The sequence below is a fragment of the Drosophila teissieri genome, chromosome 2R (genome assembly GCF_016746235.2).
Source record: "Drosophila teissieri strain GT53w chromosome 2R, Prin_Dtei_1.1, whole genome shotgun sequence".
Classification (NCBI taxonomy): Eukaryota; Metazoa; Arthropoda; class Insecta; order Diptera; family Drosophilidae; genus Drosophila; species Drosophila teissieri.
In genome coordinates this window covers 14,421,288-14,433,275 of record NC_053030.1, presented here as the reverse complement: position 1 = coordinate 14,433,275, position 11,988 = coordinate 14,421,288, and the positions used below count along the sequence as shown (strand labels likewise).

At 45.1% G+C, this 11,988-nt stretch overlaps 5 protein-coding genes across 5 annotated transcripts; 2 read left to right on the top strand and 3 right to left on the bottom strand.

Annotated features, from left to right (window-relative positions):
* Window positions 1-203: 203 nt before the first annotated feature.
* LOC122614195 (ATP synthase subunit s, mitochondrial-like) lies at window positions 204-1,087 on the top strand. The gene has a single exon (XM_043788717.1). It carries the CDS (start codon window positions 309-311, stop codon window positions 918-920), a length of 612 nt encoding a protein of 203 aa, XP_043644652.1. The 5' UTR covers window positions 204-308; the 3' UTR covers window positions 921-1,087.
* A 102-nt stretch (window positions 1,088-1,189) lies between these two features.
* Window positions 1,190-3,933, top strand: LOC122613292 (exostosin-2). The gene is made up of 3 exons (XM_043787396.1): window positions 1,190-2,743; window positions 2,806-2,965; window positions 3,022-3,933. The coding sequence occupies exons 1-3, from the start codon at window positions 1,252-1,254 to the stop codon at window positions 3,521-3,523; spliced, it is 2,154 nt and encodes a 717-aa protein (XP_043643331.1). The 5' UTR covers window positions 1,190-1,251; the 3' UTR covers window positions 3,524-3,933.
* Window positions 3,934-3,964: 31 nt separating this feature from the next.
* On the bottom strand, window positions 3,965-6,738 carry LOC122613323 (cysteine--tRNA ligase, cytoplasmic-like). The gene is made up of 6 exons (XM_043787449.1): window positions 6,466-6,738; window positions 5,912-6,401; window positions 5,169-5,855; window positions 4,965-5,109; window positions 4,304-4,902; window positions 3,965-4,243 (listed from the first exon to the last, which is right to left on the bottom strand). The coding sequence occupies exons 1-6, from the start codon at window positions 6,642-6,644 to the stop codon at window positions 4,118-4,120; spliced, it is 2,226 nt and encodes a 741-aa protein (XP_043643384.1). The 5' UTR covers window positions 6,645-6,738; the 3' UTR covers window positions 3,965-4,117.
* Window positions 6,739-7,386: 648 nt separating this feature from the next.
* LOC122614310 (DNA-binding protein SMUBP-2-like) lies at window positions 7,387-8,156 on the bottom strand. The gene is made up of 2 exons (XM_043788864.1): window positions 8,017-8,156; window positions 7,387-7,957 (listed from the first exon to the last, which is right to left on the bottom strand). Exons 1-2 carry the CDS (start codon window positions 8,021-8,023, stop codon window positions 7,479-7,481), a joined length of 486 nt encoding a protein of 161 aa, XP_043644799.1. The 5' UTR covers window positions 8,024-8,156; the 3' UTR covers window positions 7,387-7,478.
* Window positions 8,157-8,388: 232 nt separating this feature from the next.
* On the bottom strand, window positions 8,389-11,974 carry LOC122612611 (aspartate aminotransferase, cytoplasmic-like). Its single transcript, XM_043786345.1, has 5 exons — window positions 11,837-11,974; window positions 11,422-11,539; window positions 9,898-10,005; window positions 9,764-9,837; window positions 8,389-9,702 (listed from the first exon to the last, which is right to left on the bottom strand). The coding sequence occupies exons 1-5, from the start codon at window positions 11,894-11,896 to the stop codon at window positions 8,743-8,745; spliced, it is 1,320 nt and encodes a 439-aa protein (XP_043642280.1). The 5' UTR covers window positions 11,897-11,974; the 3' UTR covers window positions 8,389-8,742.
* Window positions 11,975-11,988: the final 14 nt, after the last annotated feature.

Sequence of the window (11,988 nt, the reverse complement as noted above, 5' to 3'; positions counted from 1 at the left end):
AGTGCGGTAAAATACTCCCCTTTTGCCGGCCAGCAATGTAACAGATAAGGGACCGTTACATTATGTTCCTTACATTATGTTAATATACATTTTTGTAAACTTTGAAGATGCTGCGCTTTCCCCTTGCAAAGTTGTTAAAACTCTGCAATGCAATAATTGTCAAGTATACCTGTATTCATGGAAATAGTTAAGCAAAATGAAGTTTCAGTACGAAAACGTTTTAATTCTTTCCAAATTGACAAACTGGCATCCCACAACAAAGTGTTGCAAAACAACGGACGAGCCCAGCTGATCCGTCTATCGCCAAAATGTTGTTATTAAATAAGCTGCCCAGGATAACGCAGCTACTCGCTAGGGATCCCAAGGATCAGCGAGGCATCTGGGGCTATGTGGCTGTCGCCTTCAACCAGGTGGACGCGGATCGGCTATCAAAAGTGGGTGCCAACCGCCTGTGCGCCGAGTGGATTATTAAAAACGGCGGCGGAGTGCGATTTGTGGAGGCTCCCTCCAGGCTGTGGAAGGATTACAACTCGTTGCCTGGAGAAAACACACAGTTCTGCATAAAAGTGGTGGACGCGTCCAATTCGTCAATCATGAAAATAGGACTGGAGCACTTGAAGGACTGCAAGAGTATCGACACAGTCATCTTCCACAATTGCAAGCACTTGGAGAACGACGGATTGGAGGGACTGCATCACATTAGCAGTTCACTGCAGCGACTTCAGGTCTCCGGTTGCTACAACATCACAGATTCCGGTCTTGCTGTGATCGGGGAGCTCAAGAATCTGCGACAACTGCTCATATTCGACATGATTTTCGTGAAGAACATGGAGGCCGTAGCAGCCAGTCTAAAGAAACAGCTTCCCAGCTGCGATATCAAGGCTACCAAGATGGGCCTTACTTTAAAGTCCAAAGAGTAATGCCAAGCAGTTGATGAACTTATTGGTTTAGTCCAATGTTGTCAATAAAACCTTTTGCAGTGTTGAGAAAAGCTGAGGCTTGCACAGTGGGTAAAAATTGGCAACATGTTTTTAGATAAATAGTCATAAAAACTCAAATAAAATGTTATACAAAAAAAAATCCGTAATTTCAAAAATATATTTATTTATTTATCGAGTCAACTGTATTTGTTTATATTATTAACAGTCTATAGCCAACACTGCCATATCAGCATTTTCGGTTGCCCGAAATACGGTCATGCCTTCTTTGGAGTAAGAGAGGAAAAGAACAATATGTGAAAATTGCAATAAAATGACGAAAATAAAAAATCTGCTGAGTTTTGTGACCCAGTCACGGGCCATATCGCACACCAATCCCCGGGAACAGATTCTTAACTGCCTGACCTACGGGCTTCTGGTGATTGTGGCCCTCTGTGCGGGTTTCCTGCTGTGGGATCTCTCCAGCAGCCCGCGAGATGGATTCTTCCACGGGAAAAGGGACTCGCACACGCTGATCCTTGACCTGGAGCACATCCAGGAGATCGCCGTGAATGCTGAGGCTGAACAGCGAGCCCGGAATGTCAACTGCACCTTCTGGGACTGTCTGAACATCTACAAATGTGAACACGACCGCCTAAAGGTCTACATCTATCCGCTGCAGGAGTTTGTTGACGAGCAGAGCGACAAAACGGCCACCACCCTGTCCAGCGAGTACTTCCAGATACTGGAGGCGGTGCTTAAGAGTCGCTACTACACGTCCAATCCGAACGAGGCGTGCCTCTTTCTGCCCAGCTTGGATCTGCTGAACCAGAATGTCTTCGACAAGCACTTGGCAGGCGCTGCGTTGGCTTCGTTGGACTTCTGGGATCGTGGAGCCAACCACATCATCTTTAACATGCTGCCCGGTGGAGCTCCATCCTATAACACTGTGCTGGACGTGAATACGGATAATGCCATCATTTTTGGCGGTGGTTTTGACTCTTGGTCTTATCGGCCGGGCTTTGATGTCGCCATTCCTGTGTGGAGTCCACGCTTGGTGCGGCAACATGCGCATGCGACGGCCCAGAGGAAGTTCCTATTGGTAGTAGCCCAGCTGAACATACTTCCGCGCTTTCTACGGACTCTGAGGGAGGTATCTCTGGCCAACAGCGAGCAGTTGCTTCTTTTGGGAGCCTGCGAGAGCTTGGATCTCACAATGCGCTGCCCTTTGTCGCAGCACCACAAATCACTAGAGTATCCTCGGCTGCTGTCTCGCGGTAAATTTTGTCTGCTAGGCCGTAGTCTTCGCATGGGTCAACCCGATCTGGTTGAGATTATGTCTCAGCACTGTATTCCTGTCATTGCCGTGGACAACTATGTGCTACCCTTCGAAGATGTGATTGATTGGTCTCTGGCCTCCGTTCGTATACGTGAAAACGAACTTCATTCCGTAATGCAAAAGCTAAAAGCAATATCGAGTGTTAAAATAGTTGAAATGCAGAAGCAAGTGCAGTGGTTGTTTTCCAAGTACTTTAAGGATCTGAAGACTGTGACACTTACTGCTCTTGAAGTGCTGGAGAGTCGGATCTTTCCTCTACGAGCACGTAGCAGTCGCCAGTGGAATACCATTGATACCAACGCCCGTTCCACTTTCAATCCCCTGTTCCTGCCCTCGCTGGCACCAAAGTCACAGGGTTTCACCGCTGTCATCCTTACCTACGATCGCGTGGAGAGTCTCTTCCTGCTGATTCAGAAGCTTGCGGTGGTGCCATCCTTGCAAAGCATTTTAGTGATCTGGAATAATCAGAAAAAGTCGCCGCCACACCGTGAGTTAATCAAAAGTCATTCATCGCAATAATAGTAATAATCACTTATATTTATTTAATAGTATCCACCTTTCCATCTATATCGAAGCCACTGAAAATTCGTCAAACCAAGGAGAACAAGCTATCCAATCGATTCTATCCATATCCAGAAATCGAAACGGAAGCTATTTTAACCATAGACGATGACATCATAATGCTGACCACTGATGAGTTGGATTTTGGGTAAATTATAAGTGGTAATTTAATATCTACCATGACTAATCTCGTTTATTTCATAGCTATGAAGTTTGGCGAGAGTTTCCCGATCACATTGTGGGCTTTCCCAGTCGAATTCATGTTTGGGAAAATGTTACAATGCGCTGGCACTACGAATCGGAGTGGACGAACCAGATATCAATGGTTCTTACCGGCGCTGCTTTCCATCACAAGTACTGGAGTCATATGTACACACATGCCATGCCGGGGGATATCAAGGATTGGGTGGATGAGCACATGAACTGCGAAGACATTGCCATGAATTTCCTGGTGGCCAACATTACCAACAATCCTCCCATCAAGGTAACCCCTCGAAAGAAGTTTAAGTGCCCGGAGTGCACCAATACGGAAATGCTTTCCGCCGATCTGAATCACATGCGCGAACGTTCGGCTTGCATTGATCGCTTCTCCAAAATCTACGGCCGCATGCCACTCCGCACGGTGGAGTTCAGAGCGGACCCTGTGTTGTTCAGGGACAATTTCCCGGACAAGTTGAAGCGCTACAATGACATTGGTAGCTTATAAGGGTCCTAAACGTTGAGTCCAACATTCCAGGGGAACCTATGCAGATATACCAAAGACTTGTGGGGATAGCGCTCAACTCTAATGGAAATCGAATGTTGCAGTCGATTATATCATAGCAATAGCTTAACTGATAAAGAGGCCAACTTATCTGGATCTCGCTTAGAATATCAATTTTGTCCATTGAGATAGGATGGAGATAACTAATGGAGGCAGGTCCGGTTTTATGTTTGACTTTGCATTGGTACTCATTAATCCATGTGAATAGTTTAAATATTCTTTAAAACAATTAATTGAATTGACGTCCGTTCTTTGGACTTATTATTAGTTATTATTATAGTTGTAGGTCGACTTGTTGGCAGCTTATATGTAGACTTAATTTTGATTTTAAATCAATAATTTCGAAATCTGAAACTGGCCTGTAAATAAAAATTAAAATAATCATATCGTAGAAAAATAAGTTTATTAGATGGATTGCTTCAAGCTGGGAACTGAAATCTCTTGCATTAACTAAATGGTACAATTTTAAGGTGCGCTTTAAGGTTTCGAATCGGATAAATGCTAATATCATTGACATGGTGGCTCTGATCTCAGTTTTTACGCTTCTTTAATTGATGCCAAATACTCTTTGTAACGCTGTTCCTGCTGCTGTTGGAGCTTCTGCAGCTTCTTGATCTGTCCTTTGCTGACTTCTTTGCCATCCTTATCGAGAGTGGGAAGGCCCTATAATCAGTTTTAAAATGTTAAAAGATGTTTGATATGAGTGGTTTAAATATCGCTCACGTTTTCGTCGAATGCTGAGTACTTTTCGGTTTCGGCAAGGAACATTTCCTTGGGATTCACACGTCGCTGGGCTTCTTTGGCCGCAGCAGCCTCCGCAGCCGCCTGCTTCTTGCGCTCCTTTTCAGCTGCCTTCTCCGCTTCGGCGGCCAGCTTCGCCTCCCGTTCTCGCAAAAGTGAGTCGCGGTCGACCAGCTTCACGGCATACTTGCCACCATCCTTATCCTCCAGTCGCACACCCAAATTCGGCAGCACATTGTCGCGCAGATCATCGCAGAGCTTCAGGATGTCAAAGGCCTTTAGGGTTTTGGCTTGCTCACGCACCAAGTTACGGAATTCGGCTAGCGATTGAACGTAAGGCAAGACCGTAGTCTCTAGATCCGCGCCGGCAGCCTGTGCTCCCGAGCCACCACTGACGGGGAAGCCAATGCCACCGCGTGGACCAGCAATTGCGCCAAACACGTGCAACAGATCCGTAATATATGTGGCCACGTTTCGGAGCAGCAGACTGTTGAGTCTAGTCTTGTTGTCGCGAATGTAGACATTGGATGCGGACACCAGTTCCCGAATGGCGTCAAGGGCGCTGCGCGTATCAATGTTGTCTGCGGGAATAGATAGTGCAATATTATATATTTAAGGGCATTTCCATATTCTGAATACTCACCACACAAAGCAGCATGTACTTGGACCTGAGAGTTGGAGAGTTTCTTCTGCAAAGCCGCCTCAACTTCTGTCCAGGCATCAAACTGCCGGCGGGGCTCTTCGGAGAGCACATGCCGCGTCAGATCCTTGACATTCAGGAAGAACTCCTGCAACAAATAAAGGTTATATCAAAAATATAAATAAACCGAAGTCTACTCTATCTTACATTGAGGAACTTTTCGTAGTGGGTGGCCATTTCCATGGTGTTTTCTGAGTAGTCGAGAGTATCCTTCCATGAGTGCAGGAGGAACGCCAGTCGCAGCTGGGTGGCAGAGTGCTTCTTGAGAGCCTCCTGGATAGTGACAAAGTTCTTCAGCGACTTGGACATCTTGCAGCCAGCGATGGTGAGGTGACCCGTGTGTAGGAAGTACTTAACCCACTCCGCCTCGTTGAAAGCGGCCTCCGATTGGGCCAGCTCGTTGTCGTGATGAGGGAACTTTAAATCCACACCCCCAGTGTGTATATCAAACGTGGGCCCAAAGATATCCGAGGCCATGGCCGAGCACTCAATGTGCCAGCCAGGACGACCCTTGCCCCAAGGGCTATCCCACCAGGGTTCTCCGGCCTTGCTTGCCTTCCACAAGGCAAAGTCGTTGGCAGAACGCTTCTCGGAAAGGCGATCCTCTGCGACGGACAAATCGCCTTCTCCTTCCTGGAGGGACTTGGTGTCGCCATACGCTTCTGGCACCAGCTTGGCATAATGATGCTTGTCCCTCTTGTCAAATCCATTCACATCGAAGTAAACGGAGTTGTTGGCGGCATAGGCCAAACCGTTGTCGATGATCTTTTGAATGAAGGTGACGATTTGTGGCACGTACTCCGAAACGCGAGTTAAAACATCTGGCGGGAGAATCTTTAAATATGAAATTAGCAAATGATTCATTTTTGGTTAATACTGCGATGACTCACATTCAGCGATTTCATGTCGTTGTGGAACTGGTCTTCCCAGTAGCGTGGCAGTGCCTCAAATACTGCATTATCATTGATCTGCGCGCCCTTTAGCGAGTCCAACCAGTCGGAGATTGGGTCCTTGGCTTCGTTTAGGTAGAGCAGCCGCTTCTCTGAGATCTCAGGCTCCACGCCCTTGCCAACCGCCTTGGTAAGTGCCTCCACGGCATCGTTCATGCGCTGCAGTGTCTTGTCGAGCATAATCTTTTTATCGGGATCTGTATTCTTGGCGCATGTATCCTGAAACCGTTGCAGCACCTCCTTTTGCTGACCCAGCAGCTCATCCAGGGGCAGCTTCTGCGCCTCAGCAGCGTACGCCTCGAAGAGATGATTCTGCCGCGCACGCCTAATGATCTTGTCGTCGATGTCCGTAATGTTCATCACATAGTGGATGTTGTAGCCAAAGTAGTCGGACAGAATGCGTCGCAGAATGTCGAAGGAAATGTAAGATCTGTGTAGTACGTATGGGGAAGATAAGATTAAATGCCCTAATGCTGATGTGGCGTCCAACGCACCTGGCATGCCCCATGTGGGAGGCATCGTAGACGGTGGGTCCGCAGCTATACCACGTTACATTGTTTCCGTCCAGCGGCACGAAGTCCTCCTTCTGCCGCGTGAGGCTGTTGAACAGCTTCAGCTTCGGCCGATCCGCCGCCTTGGGAGCTTGCCACGCCGGTTGCCCACGTTTCGACATTATCTTTTCGTTCTATATATGCGCACGTATAAACAGCCAGTCGCTTCTGCACTTGCAAATGCGGCTAAGTTTCATCAGCTTGTGAGCAACAGCTGGCTGTCGGCAGGTGGCAGCGCCGCGGGGAGTTGCCACACTGGCTTGATATTGCATGGCTTTCTAACGGTTTGTACTTTTTAAAAACAAATGAAATAACTTTTAAGTAAAGCTTAATTGCATTACGTGTTCAATATTATTGAAACTTCATGTTTGTTTGGCAATCTTCTTGAGCATGGGTACATTTCATTTTAAGCATTTGAATTATTTGAGAAACTTTAGTGTATAGTATAGAAGTGAATTATGCGCAAAATAATAATAAGATATTATTAGATAAGATAAAATAAAATAATAATAATATAAGAATATTCGGAATCACATATACATGAATATAGAACCCACGTTGCCCTACTTCGTCAGTTTCTGGAGGAGATTGCTTGGAAGAGCAGAGGAGGATACAGAAGTTGCTGATCTAAAAGGAAAATCTGTGCAAAAGAAAGGGTATCAATGAGAATATCAGGAGCATATCCAGAGAACTAGCTTAAGCTAATAATACAATCCTGTGTGCCAAAGAAGTCGCAATCTATGATTAATACGCAAGTCCATTGGAATGAGGACAAATCCATCAGCGCAAGAAATTCGGGAAGTAGCAGTCCTAGAGAGCAATTTGATAGACCTACACATATATTTTGTTAAATAAAACACCATATTGAATAGCACTTTGATCGAACTGATATTATTTTAAACACCTTGAACATTGGATTTTTTAAGATTTAATAAACTAACACAATCCTACTTCTTCTATTTTCCGCTCTTTTTTTTGGAACCTCCCCCGGTGGCTTTTTGAGTTCGTCCCAACTGCATTTCCTTCAGCTTAGCATCCAGACGCTTTTTCGCATGCTTCACATCCTCCTCCTGTCTGATGGTTTTCGCCGGCTTGGGATGCAGGAACTTCTTGCGCTCGTCCCGCTTGATCTCCTCGCCACATCCGTGCACCTCTGGCAGTCCGTGCTTGAAGCAGAATCTCTTCCTGCAATGCTGGCAGTCCTGGCCCATCAGGCTGGTTTTGGTCTTGCACCGCGGATAGTCGCAAAGTTTATCCACTTCCTTGACGGCTGTCAGCACCTCGTCCAGCTTGAGATCCACTACCTGGCTGGGAATCCGCTCCAGCAGCTCCAATGTGTTGTTTGTCCCATAGTCAACTCCTTTTCCAGGTTTTGCGGGCGGGAACAGGGGAGCATCTTCAGTTTTCGACGAGGTAGAGGGTTTGTTTGGATCGTCTGCCAAAAATCATTTAATTATTGACCAAAACTTAAGCATTATTTAAGATAATTTGTACCTGCCATTGAAAAATCTCTCAAAATCGCCTAATATTTATGATGTTTTGCTAATTTCGTTAAATTTACATTTGAAGTCTAGAGATGGCAGTTGGCAGGCGTAAACAGCTGACTGTTAATCGATAAATTGATTGACGTCAAGCAGTGCTGGCATAAGGAGCTTATTTTCAAAAGTTTATTAACAATAAACTAATTATTTATTTGACAAATTTAAAGATGTTTCTGAGCTATTTAAGTAAGTTGTAAAATGTTGTTGAAACTATACTCTTTATAAAGAAAAACTAAGTCATGACGAACGATAACAACATGTTTGGAATAAAAAATTATTTTTCCATTTAAATACGATCCCAAAAAAGAATTAAACACCCCACAGATTAAATACTTCAGTAATGTTATTGTCGGTTTATCTAGTTACTACACACAGGTCAATAAACGTTATTAAGCTAAACATTTTTTAACCAATCCTCGACGGCCTTTAAAAGTGCGTAATTTTTGTAAACTAATTACTTCAATGTGGAACATTAATTTCCGGTGTATAATATATGTATATCCGTGTAAAAGCCGCGTATAAACGTTTAGTAATTGCATTTGGTGTTGATTTGATTTAAATGCCGATGGTGCAGACATCTGTGATCCAGCTTCGGGGTTCCTTAATCGCATGCCCAATATATGTACATTGTAGCTAGTCGTTGTACGTATGTATGTATCCAGCGGGTAATTTGCCACGATTACAATTTGTTGTCGCAAGGACAGGCAGCGTTGGATCCTGGCCCGGTGACCGCGGCATGGATCGCCTTGGCTACATACTCAATGTTGCCCGTATTCAGGCCACACATGTTGATGCGACCCGTCTTCAGCAGATAAATGTGGTACTCGTCGATCAGCACGCGTACCTGGCTCTCGTTGAGACCGGTGTAGGAGAACATGCCGATCTGGTTGACAATGTGGTCCCAGTTGCCGGGTGTGCCCAAGGCGACCAGCTTGTCCCGCAGTGCGGTACGCATCTGGCGGATGCGGCTCGACATGGTCTGAATGGAGTCCATCCACTCCTTGCGCAGCTCCGGTGTGTTAAGGACCTTGGAAACGATGCGAGCGCCGTACGCAGGCGGATTCGAGTACTGACCACGAACGATCCACGTCAGCTGGGAGTGAATCGCTGGCTTGGTACCGGCACACTTTTGCACCACTGTCAGGTTGCCGGCACGTTCGCAGTAGAGGCCAAAGTTCTTGGCGAACGACTGGCAGGTGAAGAGCTCAAAGCCACGCTGCACGAAGTACCTAACGGCCCAGGCATCGCGATCAGGATCACCGCTGGCAAAGCCCTGATAAGCCGAATCGAACAGCGGGAACAGCTTCTTCTTCTCCAGCAGATCGGCCAGCTCGGTCCACTGCTCCTGGGTGGGATCAATGCCGGTGGGATTGTGGGCACAGGCGTGCAGAATGATCACGGCGCCGGGTGGAGCCTCGTTCAGATCGGCCACCATGTTCTTGAAGTCCAACTGGCGCTTGTTTTGGTCCCAGTACCGGTACGATTTCAGGGTCGTGAAGCCGGCATCGCTAAAGATCTTGTGGTGATTCTCCCATGTGGGGTTCGAGTAGTAAACCACATTGCGATTCAGATGTATGTGCAGAAAATCAGCGGCAACACGCAGGGCACCCGTGCCCGAAATGGTCTGCACCCCAAAGGCCTACAAGAAAAATGTAGTTTAATAAAAGAGTAAACATTTTCAAGTTGAGACTCCAACTTACGCGATTCTCCTTGATGGCCGGTGAATCAGCACCCAGAACCAACTCCGTGGCCGCACTGGTGAACGTATCGAGTCCTGCCAAACCGAATCACTTAATTACTGATTTCTAATGATGGAAAGCTTGCATTTACTCACCAGTCACTGGCAAATACTCGTGGTTAACAGCCTCATCGCTGGCAATGCTGATTTCGGTCTTGCGCACCACAGGCAAAACCCAGGGAACTCCAGCATCTGTCCTGTAAGCTGTGAACGAAAGAAGGTCGAAAGATCAAATGAGTAACCCAATGATTGCTCAAGAGTTTAAGGGTCAAAGTGCTGAAATCCGTACAATGCACAGTTCTTATCTGAGTTCTCCTAACAAGCCTAATCAATACGCATTGCTAAAGGCCATTTGATAGTGTTTCCATGCTTTGTTCCTAGGCCAATTTATTTATTTATTGGCTCAACTGAAAAACACTGGCGTCGGGATATTCGAAACCAATTGGATGAATTGGTCTGGTAATGTTTATACTTTTGCAGCATTGTAAAAAAAAGCGAAAGCGCGATAAACAAGTCATGGCGACAACAAATTGACGGAAATGAGAATGATAAACATATATGCTCATGTATCTTGTTATTATAATAACCCAATCGGATCTGAGTTCAGTTTAAAGTATAAGGTTTTTCACCTGATTTATGGGTTGAATATATTATTAATCCCAATTCCGATAAAATACAAATAAGTCGAATAAATTGGCATAATCATTTACACGAGCAAGGGTTAATGACTCTCGTCGTCCGAACAAAACAAAAATACAATAATCAGCGAGTCTGCTGGTGGGAATTGTTATTCAAATTATGCAATAACATCCATAAATATAGAAAAGGTGAAGTGGTCCCCGTCCAAATCAGCGACATTGCTCTTGGACGACCTGCCGGCCACATTGTTGTTGTCGTTTCTTTAGATTGCTGCTGGCTGGATGAATCGGAGGCAATGGATGGTAGTGGAGTACCTGCCAAGACCACCAAACCCAAGTGGCTTATCATCATCCGCTTCACAAATAAATGGGCAATATATAAATGCGGTGTTAGCTGACGTCAGAAAGAAATTTGAACGGAGAAGAAAGTCGCAAGAGAAATGCCCTACTAAGAAAATTGGATGCCGATTTGAAATCGAATATATTTAAAATGCTATGTAAAGAGCTAGTTATTTATGCTATTTGTTGTAAAACATTTGGCATGGTATCTACCAGGTGAAACAAAATGGCTTAAGCAAAATATGTAACTAAGTAACCAACAAATACGTCGTAATATTTAAAGAGTATTTGCATTATTTGCACACACGAAATCCACAATTGCTTGTAAGCCAACTAATTAGAAAGCAAAAAGGATGGAAAATCTGTGCAATTCATATGCGACATTGACTTCCAAATGACCTCCAGCAGAGTGGCCTGTTGGGTGGCAGCGGAAACGAGCGTTCCAGAGGGGCGGCGGGTGGCAGGTGGCGAATTGCAAGGGCGAACCAACTAGCAAGCTAGCAAATGATAGCAAATTGAGCAGCACACACGTACAGCCGGCCAAGCAATACACACATAGCTGCTCATACCTATTATATACATATGTTCATACATATATGTATGGACTTCATCCTGGGGGGGAGAAATAGAACTTATCACTTACCGCCCACCGACAAATTGACCTTGCTGGGATGGCTGTCGTCCTTGAAGGCCTGGGTGAGGGCGAAAACCTCGATGGCGGGTCCTTTTGGAACGTCGGCGTAGATGGACATCGCGGATTGCTTGGGAAACGAGACCAAACGGAGCGACAATAACAAATAAATTAATTTGGAATAGTGTCGGCAAAGACGGCCAAAAGTAGTGTGGCTGCACTTGTCTAAGCCAATTTGGCCCACAAAAAGCTCGGTCGATTTAATTCATCGAAACTATCGATATTTAAACTAAACTAAACAGAAATAACGGCAGTAAACATTCAAAAAAATTTATAAAAATTAATTTTAAAAAGTTAAATTTTAGATTAATCTGTTTTGGCGTTTCGTTGCTAAAACTTTCACTGACTTTAAAAAAGGTGTTCTTACCTGCAAGTACTGTACTATAACGGGAATATTAAGTCTTCTCAAGATAACAAGCATAGACATTTTTTTGTTTTACCTTAAATTTTGGAGTAATACCAGAAAACTGTAACTTAACAAGTAACTCAAAACGAACATTTCAAAACCCATCTAAAAAT

What these genes read in the sequence shown, in the direction of transcription:
- LOC122613292 (XM_043787396.1), top strand. Translation starts at nt 1,252, where the DNA reads ATGACGAAAATAAAAAATCTGCTGAGTTTTGTGACCCAGTCACGGGCC. An exon ending in GAAAAAGTCGCCGCCACACC is followed by an intron (nt 2,744 to 2,805) that starts GTGAGTTAATCA and finishes TTTATTTAATAG; the next exon opens with TATCCACCTTTCCATCTATA. An exon ending in ACTGATGAGTTGGATTTTGG is followed by an intron (nt 2,966 to 3,021) that starts GTAAATTATAAG and finishes TTTATTTCATAG; the next exon opens with CTATGAAGTTTGGCGAGAGT.
- LOC122614195 (XM_043788717.1), top strand. Translation starts at nt 309, where the DNA reads ATGTTGTTATTAAATAAGCTGCCCAGGATAACGCAGCTACTCGCTAGG.
- LOC122612611 (XM_043786345.1), bottom strand. Translation starts at nt 11,896, where the DNA reads ATGTCTATGCTTGTTATCTTGAGAAGACTTAATATTCCCGTTATAGTA. An exon ending in TTATAGTACAGTACTTGCAG is followed by an intron (nt 11,540 to 11,836) that starts GTAAGAACACCT and finishes TCGTTTCCCAAG; the next exon opens with CAATCCGCGATGTCCATCTA. An exon ending in CGGCCATCAAGGAGAATCGC is followed by an intron (nt 9,703 to 9,763) that starts GTAAGTTGGAGT and finishes TTTTTCTTGTAG; the next exon opens with GCCTTTGGGGTGCAGACCAT.
- LOC122613323 (XM_043787449.1), bottom strand. Translation starts at nt 6,644, where the DNA reads ATGTCGAAACGTGGGCAACCGGCGTGGCAAGCTCCCAAGGCGGCGGAT. An exon ending in ACGACATGAAATCGCTGAAT is followed by an intron (nt 5,856 to 5,911) that starts GTGAGTCATCGC and finishes TCATATTTAAAG; the next exon opens with ATTCTCCCGCCAGATGTTTT. An exon ending in ACTCAGCATTCGACGAAAAC is followed by an intron (nt 4,244 to 4,303) that starts GTGAGCGATATT and finishes AACTGATTATAG; the next exon opens with GGCCTTCCCACTCTCGATAA.